At 36.5% G+C, this 25196-nt stretch overlaps 2 protein-coding genes across 6 annotated transcripts; both read left to right on the top strand.

Moving 5' to 3' along the window:
- The first annotated feature begins 1275 nt into the window (after positions 1-1275).
- LOC140985823 (F-box protein At3g54460) lies at positions 1276-9670 on the top strand. Of its 4 annotated transcripts, XM_073453771.1 has the most exons (8): positions 1278-1788; positions 3773-6352; positions 6433-6646; positions 7379-7663; positions 7744-7803; positions 7897-8027; positions 8412-8526; positions 9310-9670. In XM_073453771.1, exons 1-8 carry the CDS (start codon positions 1316-1318, stop codon positions 9454-9456), a joined length of 4005 nt encoding a protein of 1334 aa, XP_073309872.1. In that variant the 5' UTR covers positions 1278-1315; the 3' UTR covers positions 9457-9670. The 4 variants fall into 4 exon arrangements, 2 of the variants coding, with proteins under 2 accessions (XP_073309873.1, XP_073309872.1); XR_012176861.1 differs by lacking the exons at positions 7744-7803; positions 7897-8027; positions 8412-8526; positions 9310-9670 and adding exons at positions 6729-7008; positions 7118-7190 and having other exon boundaries at positions 1276-1788; positions 7379-7516; XR_012176862.1 differs by lacking the exons at positions 7744-7803; positions 7897-8027; positions 8412-8526; positions 9310-9670 and adding an exon at positions 7118-7190 and having other exon boundaries at positions 1276-1788; positions 7379-7516.
- Positions 9671-12578: 2908 nt separating this feature from the next.
- LOC140986412 (uridine 5'-monophosphate synthase-like) lies at positions 12579-23600 on the top strand. Of its 2 annotated transcripts, XR_012176937.1 has the most exons (8): positions 12579-13061; positions 20451-20790; positions 21510-21593; positions 21799-21881; positions 21967-22054; positions 22136-22390; positions 22985-23163; positions 23382-23600. XR_012176937.1 is itself a non-coding variant. In XM_073454645.1 (7 exons), the coding sequence occupies exons 1-7, from the start codon at positions 12622-12624 to the stop codon at positions 23111-23113; spliced, it is 1419 nt and encodes a 472-aa protein (XP_073310746.1). In that variant the 5' UTR covers positions 12579-12621; the 3' UTR covers positions 23114-23319. The 2 variants fall into 2 exon arrangements, 1 of the variants encoding a protein (XP_073310746.1); XM_073454645.1 differs by lacking the exon at positions 23382-23600 and having other exon boundaries at positions 22985-23319.
- The last annotated feature ends 1596 nt before the right edge of the window (positions 23601-25196 follow it).

Here is a 25196-nt window from a genome sequence, read left to right as displayed (position 1 = left end):
AGTATTTTATTAATCTAATATTATTATATATTAACTATTTATAAATTTCGAGCTTTTTGGACATTTCGAGTTTTCGAAACTTCGTTCTTGAACTTTACTATCCGAGCAATAGTTCGAATAGCTCGTGGATAGGTTCGAAGATTTCGAGCTAAATCCGAACTAAAACTTCATTTCGAGTCGAGCTCGAGCAAAAAAAAAATTTGAACTCGAACTTAAATTTACTTAATTTTAGCTGAATTCGAGCTTTAAAATTTTAGTAATATTCGGCTCAATTTAATTTATTTACACTTCTAATACACACTTAGACACTACATATAATATAATATTATGTATAGTTTGGTGCTTGAGATAAGAGAGGGATTGATAAATAATCCTCCTTATCCCACGTTTGGTAACTTTTTAGAAAGCCCATGATATTGATCAATAGTTTTATACAAAGATAATGTATCCCTTTTATGACATGTGATAATTTTAATTTAATGATAAAAAACACCACAAATGACTTAATTGCCCTCAATATATAAAAATCTTAAACGTTATCGTTCTCTCATTTCACTTTCACCGCCCCATCAAATAAATATTTTTATTTATTTATATATATTATATAATATGATAATTATATAAATGAACTCGAGATAATTATGTAAATGATTTTTATAAATCTTAATAAAATTATTAGTATCACTCGATTAAGGTTAATTTTGTCATTACAATCTAATATATAAATTTAATTACTCTTATTAAAATCATACCAAATATTAAATATAATATCATGCATCTTATATATCCTTGACTTATCCTTATATTATATATCACATGTTTATCATATAATGTGTACCAAACTATGGTTTATTGTATTGTTAAGTGGGATTATTACGGTTACTAGTTTTGATGTCTAAAGTGCACCAAAAAAGTATTTCGAGATAACCCCTTCCTGTTTCCTCATTCAAAATTTCTGATTGATAAATATTTAACTTCTAGAAGCTAAAANACGAATAGTATGTCTGTTGTGAGATTTTATCGACATATTGGTAAGATAAGTTGACTCAATTCATATTTATAGAAAATAATATTATTTTTAATACACGAAATTTAAGTTGTAAAAGAATACAAAAAAAAGAAAATGAATAGAGGATAGCCCAATTTTTGTTCAAATTGCGGTTCAGGTTTGGGCTGAGCCCAGTCCCTACTGATCTGGACCGAAACTGACCCATTCTTGCTGGACCAGAATTCACGGGTCGGGTCGTCCGGCAGGAATATAAATATTCCAAATCCCGTCTCAGAATCATAGGAAGGAGGAATTCGAAAATTCCTGATGTTAATGGAGAACGAAGTGGAGCCGCCCGCAGACCACAAGCTCGCCGGTTTCCTCCGCATGGTTCTCGCAATTCCCGATGCCGCAGTTCCCGTTCCTCTTCACTCCGCTTGCCACATTGCCGGCGAGCGTCAAGATATCCGCTTCGTGTCCCAGAACAACGTCGCATTGGTCCCAATTGCCAATCCGGGAGCCTCTACGACGCCTTCATCGAAGAAGAGGCGTAGCGTGATGGGGATGGTACACGGGTCAATTAGCGTGCTGCACCAATTGCATGCCCTCGTTACGAACAAGTGCTTGATAATCGTGGCGCGAGTTGTTGAAACCAGGAACCGGCGGAGTGGAATTGAAGGCGGGGGTAGGGAAACTAGAGCTGTAGTTTTAGTGGATGTATACTTTCCTGCAGTATTGTGGTGTGGATGGCAGTTCCCGCGGTTTGGCGCCATCGCCGCTTCACTTTGCAAACACCTTAGGTGCGGTTTTGAATTAGTGATTGATTTTTCTCTTGATAATCTGAGGTTTTACTGTTGGTTGAAATTTTTTATTTTATAAGCTGCCTTTGGTTAGGCAGTGATTTAATCTTGTAAATTAGTCAAGGGTTTTGTGGTGCTATTTCTTAGCTTTATGCTAGCATGAATTATTTTGTTGCTAGAACTATCGACCTTAGCTTTTTTGTTAAGTCACCTATATCTTGCACAATTTGGAAGCATTGAGTTTGTTGCTTGATGAATTTAATCTGATAAAAAAATTGACATTTGGATTTCGAGATTGGCTATCAGGGGTATTTGAAATATATTTCAATTGCTCATGCGAAGTTTAAATATAGAGGCAATTATTTTGAAATCTATTTCAATTGCTCATTTGGCAGTTATTTTGAAATCTCTTTATACCAAAGGCATATGAAGTTTAAACAATTAGAAACTATCTAATTTCAAATGACTCTATCCTGATGTGATTTTAGATTTTTCGCTTTGAAACATTTATTGCTACTACATAGATGCTATAAATGCATGTTGAAAGAAGGGGTGGGGTGAGAGGAAGAGTGTACGAAAAGAAATTCCTTGAATGAGGAGCTTCGCCTGTGTGGGAAGCAAATATCTATTTGGTTGTCTGGGAGTGTGATTTAACACATGAAAGTTGGCCTCATTTTTTGATGAAGTATTTTGTGGTCCAAAAGTAGAATACATTGTTTCGGCTCATTTGGCATCTCACATATCATGGATTCCAAAAATGGCATAATGGAAAAATTACACGTAAATTAATAAGGTAGCGTGAAATAGGGTCGAAAGATGATTCATGATTACCATTTGTTCAGATAAATGTATTTAGTTTGCACACACAGACATTGAATTATCTAGCACATAGATTATTGATTATACATTTGGTGTTGATTTTAAAGTTATATAAGTACAAGCTGACCTCTCGCTTCTAGAACGCAGTAAAATATGAACAAATTATTTTCCACATAGACTAGACCCCACCCCACCCTACCCCCCGACCTCCAAGGATATGTTACAATATAGCTACACAACTGACCTCCTAAAGTCAGGAGCGTAAACATGACACAAATAACTTTTCTCTCTCTCTCCCACGTTACTTGTCTAGTAGCACTAAACTTTCTATGTCAAATGTCAACAACATGATAACCTAGTCAGGACGAGAACACAAATGTAAATATGGCATACATAAAAATGGCGAGTGTTGTGCTTGGCACATCAGGTCTCCCACCAAGGATATGTTTTCCCATCTCCTCAGAAACATTTCTTGGCAATGGTGAATATGACACTTCTCAAGATGCTACAAAAACTTGCAGGCTCATGTTCCTCACCACGACACTAGTTCATGGTAGGGACTAGGAAGAGCATGCAAGGATTCTTGACGACACATCTATGTTCACGAAACATTTTCCCAGAATATAACATACAAACCGATGTGTTGTGTTTGCTGCCCATCCATAGTCTCAGCATAAGATCTCTAAGGTGTTTTCGCACATAACAAGCCAGATTTTCTCATTGTTGGTTTCTCGAGGAATTCGACAAGGCTCAAAGATGTTATGAAGAAACTAAATAACATAATACTCTTGGGAATTCACATAAATTCAATGCACTGAAAACACTTACACATAATTCTAGAAACAGAATTGCACAATTTCAGAGCTTAGAATAGAAAAGAAATAACAAACAGAGCAAATCAGTTCCATTTCAATGGAATATAATTACACGCGTACTCACGGCTATTCCCACTATGTAACTTACGTAACTCAGCCGCTACAGCCATAGACATCTGAATGTGAGAGCTTATACTAGTTTTTGCCCAAAAAAATGGTTTTATTGTTGATGTAAATCTCAATTTCTCAATTTTTATCCCGTATTTGTAGCAGTGGAATTTTAATTTTGATAAATAAGTTTAGGTTTTGTTGACTGCAGTGCAATGTTAAAGTTTTAAATTATTTTACAGTTGTGATTGGGAAGCTAGAAGTTCAATGCTAAGGTCTGTAAAAGTGGACCACGACAACTATTATGGTGTTTGGAGTGTTACAGACTGTCACGTCCTTCACTGCAAATGGCATTGTAGTGCACCTGACAATTCCAAGAAAAAGCTTTTTGAACTCCAAGAAATTTTTAAGAGCTTACCCTGTGTCTCGGAGAAGGTGGACATTGATAATTCAAGAGTGCAGCCAGCTCATTTATCATCGAACTCTGGTATCTGGGTGTTGTCAGATGATATTTTGATGAATATCTTTTCTGCACTATGCCCAAAAGATCTGCTTAGGATTTCTTTGGTGTGTCGTCATTTAAGGTATTTAGCAGCGTCAATCATGCCATGCATGAAACTTAAGCTTTATCCTCATCAGCAGGCTGCTGTTAATTGGATGTTACTGCGTGAACGGGAATCTAAAGTTCTACCACATCCCCTATTCATGGATTTCAAAACCGAAGATGGATTCGATTTCTATATAAATAAGGTTTCTGGAGAAATTGTCTCTGGTGTAGTTCCCACAATTAAGGATTTCCATGGCGGTATGTTCTGTGATGAGCCTGGATTGGGTAAAACTATAACATCCCTTTCACTAATCCTGAAAACTCAAGGAACTTGGGCTGAACCTCCAAATGGTGTAGAAGTGATCTGGAGCATACATGACGGGGATCGGAAGTGTGGCTACTATGAAGTTAGTGGAGACAATAAAATCCATGGTAGATTGCAGGATACTAACAAAAAGGTGGGTCAGAAATCTCGAAGAGGACAATTATCATTCAATGAACTCACGCCGAGGAATAGTTCTAGCTTCCATGCACCTAATTCTCCTTGTTCTTTTGGTTTTGCTGAGCAAATTTTAGACTCTGGTGATTCCTCAGTTAGTAAACAAGTTAAATTCTCTCTGTCTGCGTGCTCAACTTCTTCAACATTTTTGGTGCGTAGCGCTGGGAGCAGTGGTACTGTGAAAAGACAGCTTCTATATGCATACGATCCACCTGTCACTTCTGAGAGAAAGAAGGCTAAGAAATGCTCAAAAAACAGAAAACATAACTTTAAAGAAGTTGGTTTCTCCTGCAGGAGGGATAAGGAGATGGTCACAGAAAATATTGATTGCAAAGAAACCTGGATCCAATGTGATTCTTGTAGCAAGTGGCGAAAGCTTGAGAATGGAATCCTAGAAAATGCTTCTAGGGCATGGTTTTGTAGCATGAATAATGACCCCTTTCACCAGGATTGTAATGTTCCAGAAGAATCTTGGGATTTTGGGGAGCCCATCACATACCTGCTGGGCTTTCATACCAAGGGAACATACGGTGGCCAGGAGGAAAATATTGCATTTTTCATCAGTGTGCTAAAGGAACATTATATGCTGATAAATACAGAGACAAAGAAGGCCCTGACTTGGTTGGCTAAACTTTCACCTGATAAGTTAGTAGAAATGGAAACAATTGGGTTGGTGAGCCCTATAGTAGGAAACTCACTGTTTGATACTAGAGTTACTCGTGATTATCACAAAATTTTTCAAGCTTTTGGCCTTACTAAGAAAGTAGTAAAGAATGTCCTAAGGTGGTTCTATCCAAGGACACTTTCAAACCTGTCCTTTGATTTGGATTCCCTCAGGATAGCTCTCTGTGAGCCATTACATTCATTTAGATTATATGTGTCAAGTGCAACTTTGATTGTTGTCCCATCAAATCTTGTCGATCACTGGAAAACTCAAATTGACAGGCATGTCCGACCAGGACAATTACGAGTTTATGTATGGGGCGATCAGAAGAAAAAGCTTCCTGCACACAATTTGGCTTGGGACTATGATGTTGTGATATCTACCTTTAATCATTTGAGTTCTGAGTGGAGTCCTCATAAGAGAAGTGTACTGATGCAAGTTCATTGGCTTCGAGTCATGTTGGATGAGGGTCATACTCTTGGATCAAGTCTCAATATGACAAACAAATTACAAATGGCTGTGTCCCTAACTGCCACAAACCGGTGGCTGTTGACAGGTACTCCAACTCCCAACACTCCTAGCAGCCAGCTCTCTTATCTTCAACCAATGCTTAAATTCCTCCAAGAAGAGGCTTATGGGCAACATCAGAAATCATGGGAAGCAGGTATTCTCAGGCCATTTGAGGCCGAGATGGAAGAGGGGAGGTCATGTTTGTTGCAGTTGCTTCACAGATGCATGATCAGTGCGAGAAAAATAGATTTGCAAGCAATTCCACCTTGCATCAAGAAAGTTACATTTTTGGATTTTTCAGAAGAGCATGCAAAAAGTTATAATGAGTTGGTGGAAACAGTACGACGAAATATATTAATGGCAGACTGGAATGACCCTTCTCATGTTGAGAGTTTACTGAACCCAAAACAATGGAACTTCCGTGCTACTACAATACGAAATGTTAGATTATCTTGCTGTGTGGCTGGACATGTTAGAGTGACAGATGCTGGTGAAGATATCCAAGATACTATGGATATACTAGTTGAGAACGATTTGGACACAATGTCGCAAGAGTATGGGTTAATAAAGTATAATCTCTTGCATGGTGGAAATTGCATGAGGTAAGGTAGCTGTTTTTCTTCCATGTATTACAGATCTAGTTTGACCTTTTATAATAATGTATCCTTTGTTTTCTTGTTAGGTGCCAAGAATGGTGTCGTTTACCTGTCATTGCACCTTGTCGGCATTTTTTATGCCTTGATTGTGTTGCTTTAGATTGTGAAAGGTGTACGTTTCCTGGGTGTGGTTACTTGTACGAGATGCAGAGTCCAGAAGCCTTAGCTCGTCCAGAGAATCCGAATCCTAAGTGGCCCGTGCCAAAGGATCTCATTGAGTTGCAGCCTTCATACAAACAGGTGTGACTAACAAAGTACATTACATTTGGTATAATTTGATATGGTCCATGGTGATTCTCTTTTTCGATGCACTTGCTGTCAGATGCACATGTTTTCAGTTCATACTAAGGCCTACGTCTTACACACCTTTTATTACTAAGGAAAGGAAAAGCTACTCTAGATGGCATGGTAATTGTATCATCTGTCACCGCCTATCAGCAGATATGCAGTACATTGCACCTTTTTTATTTTCCTAAATAATCCTTTCTTACTTTCTATCTTCCAGTGTGAATGTTTAATTTTATTCCTTAATAACTTAGTAAGGAAATATGACCTTATAATGGGTTAATTGGTTCAATGCTCCATTCGTTGATTGATTCAAGGTACTAATAACATTCAGTTAATGCCAATTCTTTATGTAATTAAGGGCTTGTGCTGCACTAAATATTTCCATCATATGATTTCCCCCATTCTCTTTCTTCTTTTTTCCAGTTCGAGTAGATCATGCGCACCACAAAAATAGGTTAAATGGTGACTGGTAAATGAAGAGAAGATTGAACATGCGGTTATGTCCTTCTTTGATTTGAAGCATTAAATATTCTGCCAATATCATTTTGTGTATTTATATATACGTATGATCACCTTGACTGTGTTTGTCCATTTAAAAATCAATGGAGATTTTATGCATTTTGCCTCTTTTTGTCTTGAATCTTTTGCTGGAAAGGTCTCCTAAAATATCACTGTTTGATGCAGGACGACTGGAACCCTGATTGGCAGTCAACAACCAGCAGTAAAGTTACGTATCTTGTTCAGAGTTTACGGAAACTGCAGGAAGCTAATAGGACTGTAGTGTACCATAGTGAAAGGAGAGAGGTTATCTATGATAACCTTAATCTCTCCTCTAGGAATAGCTTTTTAGACCCATCATTAGATCAGGAGACTTGCTGTAATTCTAGAAATGGGTATAACAAGATATCTCTCGAGAAAGTTCTCATCTTTTCTCAGTTTCTTGAACACATACATATCATTGAACAGCAGGTAACTATTGATTGCTGCAGGCTTGATTTCGATGATATTTGTTTGACTTACGAGTTTAATATTTTAAACTGTTGGTACAGTTAAATATTGCTGGGATCCAATTTGTTGGGATGTATAGCCCAATGCATTCTAGTAACAAGGTGTGCTTTTTTTTTTTTAAAAAAATATTCATAGCTACTGTAATAAGTTCTTTTGATGCAGTTTAGTTACTAACTTTTTCTTGCGGAATTCAGATGAAATCACTTGCAACATTCCAGCATGATGCCAACTGTATGGCTCTTTTGATGGATGGAAGTGCTGCCTTAGGTCTTGATTTAAGCTTTGTAACTCATGTTTATTTGATGGAACCTATATGGGATAGAAGGTAATTGCTACAATTTCTATTTTTCTTCTTTTGACGAGTCTAAAGAGCTCATAGACAAATTCTCTAACATCTTGATTTTCCAGCTGGTGTTAGCTATTCCATCGACGATGTGAACTGTAATTTCAAATGTTTTTTTGGACAAGTCTAAACAGCTCATAGACAAATTCTGTAACATCTTGATCATCCAGCTGGTATTAGCTATCCCATCGAAGATGCTAACTGTAATTTTTTCAACTGGTTAGACCAGTGCTTTCTGATGAGAGTTGATCTATATTCTGATATTGTTATGCTTGTTTTGCTTTACTTTGGCTGAGAATTGCACATTTTTATTTGTCACTTTTTAATATTATTGATGATTTATTCAATGTTATGAAACATGAATAGCATGGAGGAGCAGGTTATCAGTAGGGCTCATCGAATGGGTGCTGTGCGTCCTATTCATGTTGAGACATTAGCGATGAATGGCACCATTGAAGAACAAATGTTGAAATTCCTGCAGGTAGTGCTCTCCTTGCCTTTTTTCTTTTTCTTGTTCTTGTTCACGTGATTGTTTTCTCGTGATTGTTTGTGGCTGTTTCTAGAATAGTTCTTCCAATCAAGCACACCTTATTTTTGTTCTTGGAATCATACATCTCTCAAAAGTTGTATTTTTTTTCCAAGTGCTTGTCCTGACCACCCATTCGAAAAATTTGATGGCTGCTAAAATGTGTCGTTTGAGAAAGTTTGTTTATATATGTGTTTCCTCTAGCATAATATCGAAGTGAAGCTAATATTGTGGTGATAAGAAGGGTTCTTGTAGTCTCTGGGAAAAATGTGACATAGAGGTTGCAAGCGTGTGTACTGTCTTGTTACATAAATCTGATGAGTAAACACCGATACGTAATTGTGAAGTATGGTTTGGGGGAAAAAAGTTTATTCACAAACGTCACGTCCGATTGGTAAGGAGTTTGGTTTTGCTTAAGCAAGCTGTCGGGTTTAAGGTCTTAGATTAGTTTGAATTAATTGTGGTTTTAAGAATCAGGAATCTATTAACAAAACAGTACAAAACGACATTTACAATTAAAGGAGGACATACAAATCATCTTCACTGAATTTATGAATCCTCAACCACATACGATGTCAAACTTTTTCTCTGTACCAAATATAAGAGTTCATGTTGATATAATGTTCATGACTGCTTGAACGATCCCTGGTTAAACTATTCAATGCAACCTCAAACAGTGACGAAGTTTTGTGTAATAATCTTTCTGAACGGCTAACTCCACTCTGTCTTGTCTTATAGGATGCTGATGGATGTAGAAGAGTGTTGAAGGAAGAGTTTGGGAAGGATGATATTAACAAGACACGATCATATCGTACGCTACATGATTTCGCCGAGAGCAATTATTTGGCGCGTCTGAGCTTTGTGCGAAGATTTTCTTGTACATGAGCTTGGTAGGTATCCTCCCCTGGCTTATTGGACCATACATGGGTTTTTACAGGTCAATTGATCCAATATTGGTTTATAATTAAGTTACACATTCTGGATCGGTAGGTTTATTTAACAGAAACATCTTTTGTTTGTCAATATTCATCTATGTATTTGTTACTGGTTAAATTAGGCCAGTAGTATATATATAACCAAAACATACTTTACCGAGGGAGATTGGTTGGAGTTCGATCTTAGTATCTATCGCTAGGGGTGTAAATGAATCGGGTCTCAAACCAGTATCAGTCTGTCCAATTTAGTATCGAATAATTGATATGAAAAAATAACCTGCTTGATTAAAATTCTGTTCGGATCATGTTAGGTTCAGGTTGCCCTACTTTATTTATTTTTAATTTAATTTCATTTTTGTCATTTTAAATAAAAATTAAAATTAAAAAGTAAAAATTATGAAATTTTATAAATATTTCGTTCTTGAATTATATAAATAAATATAAAAAATTTTATAAATATTTCGTTCTTGAATTATATAAATAAATATAAAATTAATATCCAAATTAGTATTATTATTTAATAGTTACGAAAATTATCGTAATAAATGCATATTTCTATTATTTTTAAATTTTAGTTATTTTATATATTATTAAGTAATGTTTGTAGTTATTATCGTTTGTAATTTGGATACTGAAATTAGTGAAAATTAAATGAATAATTTGTTGCTAAAATATTTTTAATAAAGTACTTCTAGAATCTTCTTAATATTTGTCCAATAATCTTAAGACTATGCTATTATTTAATTTATTACAAGATAATTCACAAAAATAATCAATTATTTTAAAATTATACCGGACGTATCATCCATGAAATGAACCCAGTTAATAAGCATTGCCACTAAGGATCCTTTTCAAAGACTATATTTGATGACATATATTGGTTTTTTTTTTTAAAATATTATAAATTAATAAAATAATTGTAAAAATATAACAAGTTGCAAAATTTTGTAAAACTAGTACAATCCGGGACTTACTGTCCCGGATTCAAATTTTTTATTATTTTTTTCTTGAATGGCACGGATTCTCAGTATCCGTGTCTGTCCGGATTAAAAATAATAATAAAAGGGATATCGGCGACTGATTATGCAAAATCGTCGCTCTTGGCGACGGTAAATGTTAAACCGTCGCCAAGAGCGAGGGTTTTGCATATTCAGTCGCCGATATCCCTTTTATTTTTTTTTTTAAATCCGGACAGACACGGATACTGAGAATCCGTGTCTGTCCGGATTAAAAAATAATAATAAAAGGGATATCGGCAGCCTGTCTGACACGGATTCAAGAAAAAAAATAATAAAAAATTTGAATCCGGGACAGTAAGTCCCGGATTGTACTAGTTTTACAAAATTTTGCAACTTGTTATATTTTTACAATGATTTTATTAATTTATAATATTTTAAAAAAAACCCGACATATATTGCGCCAGCACACTTTTTTTTCTAGTACCTTTTGAGCATTCAATTGCGCAAAACCTTTAGAGGATAGTGGAATTTGGTATTTACTTTTAAAAGTTTGGCAAAAACTTGTGTGAGACGGTCTCACGGGTCCTATTTTGTGAGACGAATATCTTATTTGGGTCATCCATGAAAAAGTATTATTTTTTATGATAAGAGTATTACTTTTTATTGTGAATATCGGTAGAGTTAACCCGTCTCACAGATAAAGATTCGTGAGACCGTATCACAAGATATCTACTCTAAAAGCTTTATATTCTAGTTTGAAATCTTTGATCAAGTTGCTATTTTTTATGGAAAAAAATCTTTGATATCCATTCATAATTATGTATGCATGTAAGATGGTCGCACAGATCTATATCCGTGAAAATGTCGTTCTGGCTCATAGTTGTAGTAAAAAAAAAATTTCACTTAAAAATAATATTTTTTCATGGAAAAGGTTGAATATGATATTTGTCTCACAAAATTAACTCATGAGAGGTCTCATGTGAGTTTTTGTGCATTGACAAAAAGTTCAAGCATTTTCATTTGGATTCAACAACTAATTTAACCAAATTTCTACTCAAAAAATTTCAAGTGATAATTTCCGAGCTCGATTCTCACAATATCTCTGGTCTATGGATCACCGAATTAGTAGATGTATTTTACTTTTTAACATACGAATCCACAAATTAAATAGGCTTTAATTATTTGATTTAAAAACAAATACAACACTTTAACTCAAAATGTTTACTAACACAAAATTGATTCAAATTAAGTAAAATTAGTTATTTGAATTTAAAATGTTATAATTTGTAACTTATATAAGATATTTTTTTAACAAAAATAAGTAATTATCAATTTTATTTGATCTAAATATTCTTATATTAATTTTTATATACAAATTGTATGATGGATTTTAATAATTAATAAATAAAAAATATAAACGGAAAAGAGATATTTTTAAATATAATTTTTNTTTTTAATTGAGTCAAATGAGTAGACTTAAAGAGATTTTAGTTTTTTTCACTCTTATTTTTAAAAGAAAAAGAAAAACATTGACACCTGACTTATTTAAAATGGCTGAACTTGAACCACACATAATTTTGTAGGAACTTATCTTACCATCAACTCAATTTGTCAAGATTTAATATTGATGCATGAAAATATATAAAATCCATAAAAATTCTTGGGTCAAGTTTTTAACAATCGGGTTAAGTTTGGGTCTAATTTTTCAGGTCGAGTTTTTCATCACTAGATCGAGTTTGAGTCTAATTTTCATCACTCGGACGAGTTTGAATTGAATTTTTCATTTGAGTCGAGTTTTTAATACTGGATCAAGTTCGAGTCTAATTTTTATCATTGTTTGAGTTGAGTTTTTATATTTGAATTGAGTTTAAATCGAGTTTGTCATCACTGAATTGAATTTGATTCTAATTTTTCATCATTGGATCGAGTTTGAGTTGAGTTTGAGAGGAGTTTGGATTGATTTTTTATATTTGGGTGAGTGAAGTTTGAGTTGAATTTTTATTTTTAAATTGATTTTTTTTAAAGTTCGAGTTGATTTTTGTATTTGAATTGAGTTTTCGTTTTGTTAATTTTAATACAGATGCCATTTTTAATGTCAATCCTTTCATGAAAATTACCCTCGTTTTCCCTTCTCAGACACACTTGCTCCATTGGCAATGGAGTCCCTAATCCTGCAGCTCCACGACATAGCCGCCGTCAAGTTTGGCAGCTTCAAACTCAAATCCGGCATCTCCTCCCCAATATACATGGACCTACGCCTCATCGTTTCCTACCCTTCGTTGCTTCGCCAAATCTCCCACGCTCTGATCAAAACCCTCCCTCCATCCTCCGTATACCAAGTTGTTTGCGGCGTTCCCTACACTGCCCTCCCCATCGCCACATGCATTTCCGTCTCATCCGAGATTCCGATGCTCATGCGTCGCAAGGAGGTCAAATACTACGGCATAGCCAAAGCGATTGAAGGAGCATTTGAGTCAAATCAGGTTTGTCTTATTGTTGAGGATCTCGTAACTAGTGGCGCCTCGGTGCTCGAGACTGCTGCGCCACTCCGCGCTGCTGGCCTGAAGGTGACTGACGCCGTAGTCATGATTGATAGGTGAAGAATGTAGTTTAGTCAATGTAGTGTTTGTGTAAATCTTGTCAGCTAACGCTATTTTAGCCGCGTACGCAAAATGTACACGGGTTTTTTTTTTTGGCTTTGAGCTGCATTTAGTTCACAGAGGAAGAGACTGAAAAGATTTATTTTCCTTTAGACCATTTTATCATTGAGTATTTATAAGGCGATGAAGGTGAAACTGGTGCATGAAACTGGTGGCATATTTTTTTGCTGCGGTAATTTGACCATGCTTCTGCTTGAATTTTTCTTGATTGCGTGCTTGCATGAATTTTGGTGGCTCTAGGGTAAAGCTCAAATTTTTTGCATTAGGTGCAACAATAGTAAGTCAGTATATTGCCATTTACTCTTTACTGGTTGGCATTAGATTGTTCTGTCGTGGCTATTTCATTCTAAAGAGCTATAAACTACGGCTTAGTAGAAAGTAATACTATTCTAAAGAGCTATAAACTACAGTTTAGTAGAAAGTAATACTATTCTATGACGTGTTATTTCCGACAGAGCTAGATATCTGCTGGTGGTTGACTGTGTACAAATAGCCACCTGTTTTAAACTGCAATTTTAGAGAGACGCGCGCTTCTGTAACTGGATAACCAGCACCGAAAACCATCTTTACATTGGATGGATTGGTGTTTTGATGATCCCTACCTTATTGACCTCAACTTCTGTATTTATTATTGCCTTCATTGCTGCTCCTCCAGTAGATATTGATATATTCGTGAGCATGTTTCTGGATCTCTACTTTACGGAAACAATATTATTTCAGGTGCCATTATTCCTACTTCTGCAGCTATTGGTTTGCACTTTTACCCAATCAGGGAAACAACATCCGTTGATGAATGGTTATACAACGGTGGTCCTAATGAACTAATTGTTCTTCACACTGAATATATACAACCTTATGTAAACAGACAAGTAAGCACGGGCATCTATAAGAGAGATTAGTAAAACTCAAATCTTTTTTTTTTGGCGCTCCATGTGAATGAGCGAGCAAATGGAGTTCTGAATAGTTTAGTATGTTTTTCTCTATGTCATATATGACCAGTAGGAACTGTAAGACATTTTCTTATACTCATTGTAGCGCTCTTACCCGAGCCACTACTAAACAGACTACTAAGCATGCAACATTAAAACTTAATAACAACAATTAAACAGCGGAAACCAAATACTTAATCATCTTACAACCCAAAATTAAAACATAGCAAACAACAGCAGTCTTAAACATTAATACAACCATATCGAAACATAATTCTAAACAATAAAATGATGAACCACATAAAACCTCCACTGGATCACCACCGAAAACTCAACTGCTCTAGCCACTGCCCTGGTCGTCCGAACCGTCCAACCTAAGACCTGCCCCGTGGAATGGGGTGCCCAAGATGAAAACAAGGACGTGAGCGACAATCGCCCAATACGAGAATGTACGAGTATACAAACTGATATGATGCATGCGAAATGCAATATGCTCGGATATCAAGGATCAAGTCAAGAATCTCATGCTCAGTCTAGAGGCGCCTGAGTGTGTAGTCTCTGATCTGCCCTAGGCATGTTTTGGCTCCCACACTCATCATCAAGACGTGGACCTACAATGTCCAGGTCATCAGAGCCCGCGGGTCCCGTCGGACACTGTAGCTCTTGATGCCTTATCGTCCACAATACATAATAGGGCTGAGCGGCCCCAACAAACGAGGTATATCTCAAAACATATCAGGCTCAACATGATATGTCATGCATAATAGGCCAAAGCAGTAAAACATGTATAATGCAACACATAAATATGCAACATATAAGTGTGTATACTACGCTTGGATATCTCAGTCAGTACATCACGTACCTTACTAAAACAATCTGACAGAAAGCTCTTAACATAGACAATACCAACAATATGAAATCACTATCAAACCAGATTCGGAATTACCAAACATGATATAAAGTTCTTCCTAAAGGCTTTAGGATTATACCTGCGTCCGTCGTCAGCCCGCTGATGATGTCTCGATCTCAGCTCACCGACCCCCCCTCGAATCGACACTAGCTCCGAAACTTCCCGACACCAAAGTGCCCTAGAAACTGGCTAGAAAACCTGTAAAAGACTATAACTCTTTCTCTGAAGGATGCGGTGTAGGAAACAAAAGAATTCGGCTTCCATTTATAGGCTGCATCCGGACTATTTCAGAAATCCGAATCAATCTTATCTGCCAAGTGTCAGAATCTCATTCGTCTGGTTGGATTTCTCGAGATAACGTAATCGGAAGTAGATCGGGTTATCCATTTAAAATTCGGTGGATCCAACAGATTAATCCCAAATTATCAATTCGTTAATAATACTTAATTAACAACTCTTTAATTATCTCTTAATTAATACTTCATTCAAAATACGAATTCGGGTCATTACATCCTCCCCTCCTTAAAAAGATTTTGTCCTCGAAATCAGAACTGAAGTACAAAAAACTGAATAAAATACAACTCATGATTACAAAGATACAACTCAAAACAAATGCGGATACTCTGAGCGCATACGACTCTCTAACTCCCATGTCGCCTCTGCAGTACCTCGGCGTTGCCATTGCACTAAAACAAGTGGAATGGTCTTGTTTCTGAGCTTTTTCTCTTTCCTACCTAGGATTAAAAGTGGCTGCTCGACATAAGTCAAGTCTTCTTCAAGTTGAACATCTGTCGGACCAAGAACGTGCGATTCATCTGCTACATACCGTCGTAGCAAAGATACATGAAAGACATTATGAATGCTGGACAGATACGGCGGCAAAGCCAATCGATATGCCAAATTTCCAACACATTCCAAGATCTCAAAAGGTCCGATGAATCTTGGGGCTAATTTTCCCTTGAGTCCAAATCTCATCACCCTGCGAAATGGTGAAACTTTAAGGAAAACTTTTTCCCCTGACTGAAACTGTAGAGGTCTACGCTTGGTATTCGCGTAACTCGATTGACGATCTTGTGCAGCTTTAATTCTCTTCTTAATCAATTCCACTACGTCAATCGCTTGTTGCACTAATTCAGGTCCTTGCACTTGTCGTTCTCCTACTTCGTCCCAAAACAATGGAGTACGACAACGTCTACCATATAATGCTTCGAATGGAGCCATACCAATGCTGCTGTGGTAGCTATTGTTATATGCAAACTCCACAAGCGGCAGATGATCATGCCATGCTGGTCCAAAATCCAAAGCACAAGCACGCAACATGTCCTCGAGTGTCTGAATAGTCCTCTCAGACTGACCATCGGTCTCTGGATGATAGGCAGTACTCAAACTCAATGTCGTTCCCAACGCTTTTTGAAAACTTCCCCAGAACCTTGAGGTAAAGCGTGGATCTCTATCACTGACTATACTTGTTGATACACCATGATATTTAAGAATCTCTTGGATGTATAGTCTTGTCATGCGATCGAAACTATATTCCCGACTATACGGAATGAAATGTGCTGACTTAGTCAGTCGGTCCACAATAACCCAAATGGCATCACAATTCTTAGAAGACAACGGCAAGTGGGTGGCAAAATCCATCGTCACATGCTCCCACTTCCACTCAGGGATAGGAAGATTCTGAAGTAATCCTCCTGGTCGACGATGTTCGGCTTTCACTTGCTGACAAACCAAACACTTGGCTACAAACTGGTAAACACTTTTCTTCATACCCTTCCACCAAAACTTGGTCTTCAAATCCTTATACATTTTCATGCTTCCCGGGTGGATACTCAACTTACTCCTATGGGCTTAAGATAAAATCTCGTCTCTTAATTCAGAATCTTCTGGAACTAGGATTCTTCCCGACAGACACAAGGTTCCATCTGTTTGGAACGCAAAACCAGATGTGTTGTCTCCATTAGCTAACCTTGCTAACTTTTTCACTTTCGGGTCAGAAAATTGAGCTTCTCTGATTTTGGCATACAACTTCGGTTCAGATAAAATGCTCGTTACTCGAATGTGTTCCATTCCTTTCTTATGCCGGAAGTGAAAGCCCAGAGAACAACAATCTTGGATTACACTTGATATGAAACTTGTCTGAAGTGCAGATAATCTCACCTTGCGACTAAGAGCATCAGCTGTAAGATTCGTTGATCCTGGATGATACTTGATTTCGCAATCATAATCCTTTAACAAATCCATCCATCTTCTTTGGCGTATGTTCAACTCTGCTTGAGTGAAGATATACTTCAAACTCTTGTGATCTGTAAAAATCTCAACTCTCTCTCCATAGAGATAATGTCGCCAGATCTTCAAAGCAAACACAATCGCTGCTAATTCCAGATCATGAACTGGATAATTCTCTTCATGCTTCTTCAACTGTCTGGATGTATATGCAATCACATTACCATTCTGGGTTAAAACACACCCAAGTCCTAGAAGTGATGCATCAGTGTACACAATGTACCCTCCTGATCCAGATGGAAGAGCTAAAACTGGTGCAGTTATCAAACGTTGACGCAATTCATTGAAACTATATTCACAATCATGTGTCCATTCGAACTGCACATTCTTACACGTCAGCTGTGTCAATGGTTTGGCAATCTGAGAAAATCCTGAGATAAATTTCCGGTAATATCCTGCCAAACCTAGAAAACTTCTTATCTCTTGAGCTGATTCCGGTCGTGCCCAACTCAACACTGCTTCGATCTTGCTAGGACCCACTGATATCCCATCTTTGGATATAACATGTCCTAAGAAGACAACTCTGTCGAGCCAAAACTCGCACTTGTTCAACTTAGCATACAGTTGGTGATTCTTTAAGGTTAGCAACACAATCCTTAAATGTTGTGCATGCTCTTCAAGACTACGAGAGTATACCAGTATGTCATCAATAAAGACAATGACAAACTTGTTAAGATACTCCTGGAATACTCGGTTCATCAAATCCATTAATACTGCTGGAGCATTCGTCAAACCAAACGGCATCACTAGAAACTCGTAATGCCCATACCTTGTTCGAAATGCAGTCTTGGGGATATCACGTTGATGAACTCGAAGTTGATGATACCCAGACCGTAAATCGATCTTCGAGTACACTGAAGTTCCTTGCAGTTGATCAAACAAGTCATCAATCCGTGGTAACGGATATTTATTCTTGACTGTTACTCGGTTCAACTGTCTATAATCTATGCAAAGCCGCATAGACCCATCCTTCTTTTTAACGAACAACACTGGTGCTCCCCAAGGAGACACACTGGGTCTAATGTACCCCTTGTCAAGAAGATCTTGTAACTGTTGCTTCAACTCTTTCATCTCCGTTGGTGCCAATCTATAAGGCGCTCTGGAGATAGGTGCGGTTCCTGGTATCAACTCTATCTCCGCTTCCACTTCCCTCTCCGGAGGAAATCCAGGAATCTCATCGGGGAAAACATCAGGAAATTCATCGACAACTGGAATGTTCTTCACGTCGATCACATCCTTCGATACGTCAACAGCATAAATGAGGTATCCTTCTCCTCCTTTCGCTAAAGCCCGTTGTGCCTTTATAGCAGACACTACTGGCATTGGAGGTCGAGCTCCCTCGCCAAAGAAAAACCAATTCTCGTCTCCTTCTGGACGAAACTGAACGAGACGTTGATAACAATCTACCGTCGCTCTATACTTAGTCAATAGGTCGATTCCCATAATACAATCGAAATCTTCCATAGCCAATATCATCAAATTGGCAGACAAGTATTTTCCCTCAAACTCTAACAAACAGTCTACTACAAGTCGCTTAGCTAAAACCTCTTGTCCCATCGGTGTAGACACCGACATCAAAACATCTAATGACACGTAGGGTAGTTTATGCTTCTTAACAAACATTGATGCTATGAATGAATGCGATGCCCCAGTGTCAATTAATACATATGCAGGAATACCACATAAGATAAAATTACCTGCAATGACTCTCTCGTTTTGCTCCTCAGCTTGTTCTTGGTTTAGGGCAAACACTTGCCCTTGAACTCGTGGACGTTGCTGAGATCCTTGTGATATTCCACCACGACGAGAACCTTGAGCAGGAAAACCTTTCTGTTGCACAGTGGCCTCAGACTGTTTTCCACTGTAAGACCCTGCCATAGAACCTCCGCCTACACTCTGATTCTCCAAATTAGGGCAATCCCTCTTCATGTGACCAAAACCACCACAGTTGAAACAAGCACCTGTTACTTTTCGACAATTTTCCGTCTGGTGATTTCCTCCACAGTGGCCACATTGCAGCTTTTTCCTACCAAAGCTGTACAGCCCTCCAGAACCGGAAGAAGAAGATGCAGACTTCTTGAAAGACTGACCCCTCGGTCCCAACGAACTAGAACTTTTGCTAGCTTGCATAGCCTTCCTCCTAGCAATACTGATCTCTGCTTGACGACAACGATTCACTAATCCTTCGTACGAAGTAGGCTCGTCACAGACTGAAACCCGATCAAAAATCTCCTGGTTCAACCCATTCAAAAAGTGAGAATATTTGGCTGCAGAATTCTCACTGATGTGAGGAGCGTACGGCAACAGATCCGTAAAACGCTTTTGGTAATCCTCAATGCTCGAATCTCCTTGCTTAATGGTCAACAGTTCCATCTCCTTCGCCTGACGAAGAGCTGGCGGAAAGTGATGATTGATGAAGGCCTGACGGAAATGTTCCCAATGAATCCGCCCATGCTGTTGAACTAGAATGGCAGAAACAGGTTTCCACCATTTCCGAGCTTTTCCTTGGATCATGAAATCAGCTACCTCCATCTTCTCGTCTTCGTCATAGCGCAGCACTCGAAAACACTGCTCCATGATATCGACCCAAGCTTCAGCAACATCAGCATTCTCCTCTCCCGTCAACGGTGGAGGTCCAATCAGCATGCAATCCATAATGTTGACACGGTTCCTACGTCTCCTTTCATCATGATCTCGGTGACGCCTTCCGTCACGATCTCGACGACGATGTTCTCGGCCAGCCTCATCGTCGCCATAACGACCATGTCCCACACTTCCGTGACTGCTTCCGTCTCCTGACATCTGAAAGGAAACCAAAATCAACCTCTAAATCCTCAAAACAGAATTACTAATGTCCCAAAAATCCTCGCATGCTCTGATACCACCAAATGTAGCGCCCTTACCCGAGCCACTACTAAACAGACTATTAAGCATGCAACATTAAAACTTAATAACAACAATTAAACAGCGGAAACCAAATACTTAATCATCTTACAACCCAAAATTAAAACAGAACAAACAACAGCAGTCTTAAACATTAATACAACCATATCGAAACATAATTCTAAACAATAAAACGATGAACCACATAAAACCTCCACTGGATCACCACCGAAAACTCAACTGCTCTANTCATGCCTAAATTTGTGTTAATGTTGTTTTATGAATCCTGGTTTTATTATGAATATCCTGGGACACAGGGAACAAGGTGGAAGGGAAAATTTGGCAGAAAATGGCATCACACTGCATTCAATGGTAAAGCTGAGTGAAATGGTTTCAATATTGAAGGAGAAGGGAAGAATTTCAGAGAAAACTCAGAAAATGGTCATGAAGTTCCTAGAGGAGAATCGAAAGGTGTCAGTACCAGCGGTGCCAACAAGTGAGAAGGTGAAACTAAGAATTACATATAAGGAGAGGGCAAAGTTAGCAAAGAATCCTACTGGAAAGAGGTTGTATGAGATAATGGTCCAGAAGGAGACTAACTTGTGCGTGGCTGCTGATGTTGCCACTGCTGCTGAATTGCTTGAAATTGCAGACAAGGTGAGGTGACGAAAAATAATTACTACTTTCTTATTGGCTGATGATGTTTAGCCTGCTGTTTTTTTATATGAATTGTCATAACCAGTTCATAATATGATTTTGGAATCATTTATTATTTTGGTATTAGAATCTGTATTTTCCTGAGTGAGTAGTGGTCACCATTTGCATATCACAAATAAGATAAGAAGTTGGGTCAGATAGACTAGGAAGTTTGGAAGGTTGATTTCAATCTCTTGTGATCATCTATTAGAGATTGATCCATTAAAGAAATTGACCATTGACCATTGTCATTCCCTTTTATATTTATATTTTTTCGAATCATGTGGTGGTTGGAATGTTGGATATTTGCTGGAAATTTCTCTTGATCAGATGATATGTGTTCCAACTTAGAAAAGTAAAGAATATATGTATCTACGGCTGCATTATGTTGATAAATTTTCATATTCCGTGCCCAATAAAATAAGAGGACGAGGAATCTAGTAGCCAACTAGTAGTGCATCTTCTTATTTTTCTCTTTCTAATGAAGATCTGGTGGCTTTGAGCAAACAGTTGTGCCAATTATAAGTCAGTCATGTCTTTAGCTCATTCATGCTACTATGTATCACACGTGTCAATTGAGATAAACCCCGTGCAGTGTTTTAGATGGCACAGTTGTCGTAAATGCATGCAGATTTGCTTTTGAACAATCATTCTTACCCTCTTATTTCATTTATCTGCAGGTTGGAGCTGAGATTTGCATGTTAAAAACCCACGTGGATATATTTCCTGATTTCACCGATGATTTTGGATCTAAGCTTCGTTTGGTACGTTAGAACCATCATATTTTTGGCACAGCGGTTCCTTAATTCTGATTATTAAGATGACTTTATCCCTCATCTATCAAGCTGATCGAAAACCCTCTCTTTTTTGTTCTGAAAATGTGAGATACGTGCTACTCGTATTAGATCCTCATTCATTACCTGAATATTGATTCTTTGGCTAAGACTGATTATGGTCGCACTTTTGAAGATTGCAGAGAAACATAATTTCCTAATCTTTGAAGATCGAAAGTTTGCTGACATTGGTAACACGGTAGCCATGCAATATGAAGGGTGAGTTATTTTGCTCACTTTTCTGTTTATATTCTGATTTTTCTGCTGCTTTTAGCAATGATTCTTATTTGTTTGTTCTATGCAGAGGTATCTTCCATATATTGGAGTGGGCAGATATAGTAAACGCGCATATAATTTCAGGTCCAGGAGTTGTGGATGGATTGAAATTGAAGGTTAGGATGTTATGCTCACTTTTGAACAAGAGAGATAAGAACTCTCTTTCATTTCTCTAATTTAAAGTCTACCTGCGACAGGGTTTACCTCGTGGCAGAGGACTGTTATTACTTGCTGAGATGAGTTCATCTGGCAACCTGGCCAAGGGTGATTACACGGCTGCAGCTGTAAAAATAGCAGAAGATCATGCAGACTTTGTAATTGGATTCATCTCTGTCAATCCTGCATCTTGGCCTGGTAGACCTGGAAATCCATCACTTATTCACGCAACCCCTGGTGTCCAATTGGTCGAAGGTGGAGATTCTTTGGGACAGCAATATAACACTCCAAGTTCTGTAAGTAAAATCCATTTAATATGGTACTCCTTTACATTGTCTTAAGCAGAAACGTGCAAAGGTAGTTTTTTTTTTTGTTTTCTTTTTCCGTTAGTTTTGTAATGCAAATTGTAATACCAAGCTTTACTTTTGTATCTTATTATCAAGAAAAACAGCATTTTCATTGCCTATGAAATGGATTTTTCATAAGGGGGCAGTTTAGGAATTTGCAATTAGTAAGAAAAACAAGTATTAATTGGTTGTGTACGAACATCAAAGTTCAGTTGGATTCTATAGATGATGGAAATAAGAACTAGTCTTCTTTTGTTAAATAATGATGTTTGCTTAGGAATTGCAATATCTTAATGGAAAAGCCTACAAAACTGGCTCAAGACTTCCTGAACTAATTTCATGGCATTAAAGGTTATGTAATGGCATGCTTGATAAATGTTTGGCATTTCTTTTCTCACGAACTTCTCCTCCTAAGACCAATGTTTTGCGCGTCACGCTTTTTTTTAATCTTTGAAGAGAAGTGAGAAAAGATTAAAAATCGATCCAATATACTGTACGGACTACCAAATAGTTGCATAATTTTTACTGGCCTCACGGCAACAGGTCATTTCTGAGAGAGGCAGCGACATTATCATTGTTGGCCGTGGTATAATAAAGGCAGCCAACCCTGTTGAGGCAGCACGTGAGTACCGGCTTCAAGGATGGGATGCATATTTGCTGGATTGCACGTAACAAATTCTGATTTGCTCCTTTCACTTGCTGTTTTGACGCATCTCATCCAGGTAAAATTTCGAGAATTCACAGTTGCACGACGTCATCCGGTAAAAAGCCCTTATACATGGCTTGACCTGGATGTTTTCAAACATTAAGCATAAATTTCTGCCTGTGTATGAAGTCTCTTTTGAGCTTGACGGCATTTTCACGAGTTCATCTTCTTGTTTGAATGTACGTTTGAAGCCATATTCTTTGCTCATTTTCCTAAAACTCAAACTCTTATCAGATCTAGTGTATTGTCCCGACCCAGCTCACCCAATCTACTCAAATCGCATCACTTGACGACCCTTATTCTGATGCAGAATTCAAGAGTTCCATAACTTTTCATGATCATGTCTTTTATAAAAATCAAATTCTGTTGTAGGCTTTTGTTAGATTCAAGCAAGATGAATATATATTGCAAATGAATTCGTCTTTTCATTTGATATTAATTAAAGCATCTATTTAGTCCCACTTTTTTACAATAGAATTAAAGACATAAGAACCATAAATATTGAATTTAAATGGGAACAAAATTTATATTACTTTTTTTAAATATATAAGTTCGAAACGGTAAACATATTGTGAGCTCTTGCACAATATATCATAGTTGAACATAAAGCACGAGTGTAGTAATATTAATTTGTCTCCTTTAATTCATGATGATGTACATTCGAAACGTAGGCATTTAGTGATTTTTTTTTATTAATTTTTTGTTTTGTTTTTTGAGTAAACGCATTTAGTGATTAATGCATCGTAAAATAATGTAAGTTATGGTTATTTTACACAAACGGATCAAACTTTTTAAAGATGTTTGATTTTGGGTCACGCGACATGCTCACAATATATTTGAATGTTTTCAATTATACATGAGAAGATTAATTTTTTTTAAAACAAAAAAAATTGGTCAAAATTGTTAAAAGTAAAAATCTCAAATTAACAAAATATATTAAACTACACATTTTATAAAAATTTCTTTCCTCAATTGTATTCTTCTTCACAAATTGAGAGACTTATTTATAGAATTTTTTGGATATAATCTAAAAATAAATAAATCATTATATACATCATCACATATTAATTTTTAATATTTACAACTCTTATTTTCAACATTCAATAATTTCAATTCCTTATTTTCCACAAAAATTATTTTGTTACACACTTCATTTTGTACTTATATAACTATCTTCGTGTCGGTCTCCCACTTCATTTTCGTACTTATATTAACAAGTGTCTCTTGACATGTGATGAGTTCATTTATATTAAATAATTTTTTTAAAATAAAAATCTAAAGATTATATTAAAATAAAAAATTTTAAAAAAATATTTTTTAAAAATAAATTTTTATTGTATGGTGATATGACGATTTAAAAATTTAAAAGTATAAATAATTTTCATTAGAATATGTTAAATATAAATTAAATATAAATTTACTAAAATATATTTATATAATATTTTTATTAAATAAAAGAAATAATTTTTATGGTTTGAGATGGATATATTTTGTTAATATTACACTAAAGTTAACTATTCTAAATCTTTCGATTTTAATAATATAGAATAGTATATATATATTTTAAATATATATATCTTAAATATATGTTCAAAATGATAATTTCGTCTCTAACCGATCTCAATTTGCAATTAAGCTCTCCAATGCAAAATCTTGTTCTCCTTTCTACTCTGTACACTTGTAAGCAATGATCGATGGTATATATATATATATATATCAAAATCCATCTGAAATTATTTTATGAGTCAATTATGTGATATAAATTTTCAATTCGATCCATGAAAAATATTAATTTTTATATCCAAAATATTTTTTTATTACAAAAATATCATTTTGGGGTTAGTTATGTTATAATGAAATATTTTGTAATATGTACTGATCATTTGAGTGAAAAATATTATTTTATATTAAAATTATATTATGAAATATGTGGTGTATGTATGAATCGAGTCGATCTCGTTGCTTAGAAAATGGCTTAGAAAATGTGTTATGTGTATGATATGTCAATTATTGTTATGAATGGGGGCAAGAAAAATGACAAAGAAGTCA

The sequence above is a fragment of the Primulina huaijiensis genome, chromosome 10, assembly GCF_012295235.1.
Source record: "Primulina huaijiensis isolate GDHJ02 chromosome 10, ASM1229523v2, whole genome shotgun sequence".
NCBI classification, from domain to species: Eukaryota; Viridiplantae; Streptophyta; class Magnoliopsida; order Lamiales; family Gesneriaceae; genus Primulina; species Primulina huaijiensis.
Note: the sequence above shows the minus strand (reverse complement) of the source record. Positions and strands in the feature narration are given on the sequence as shown.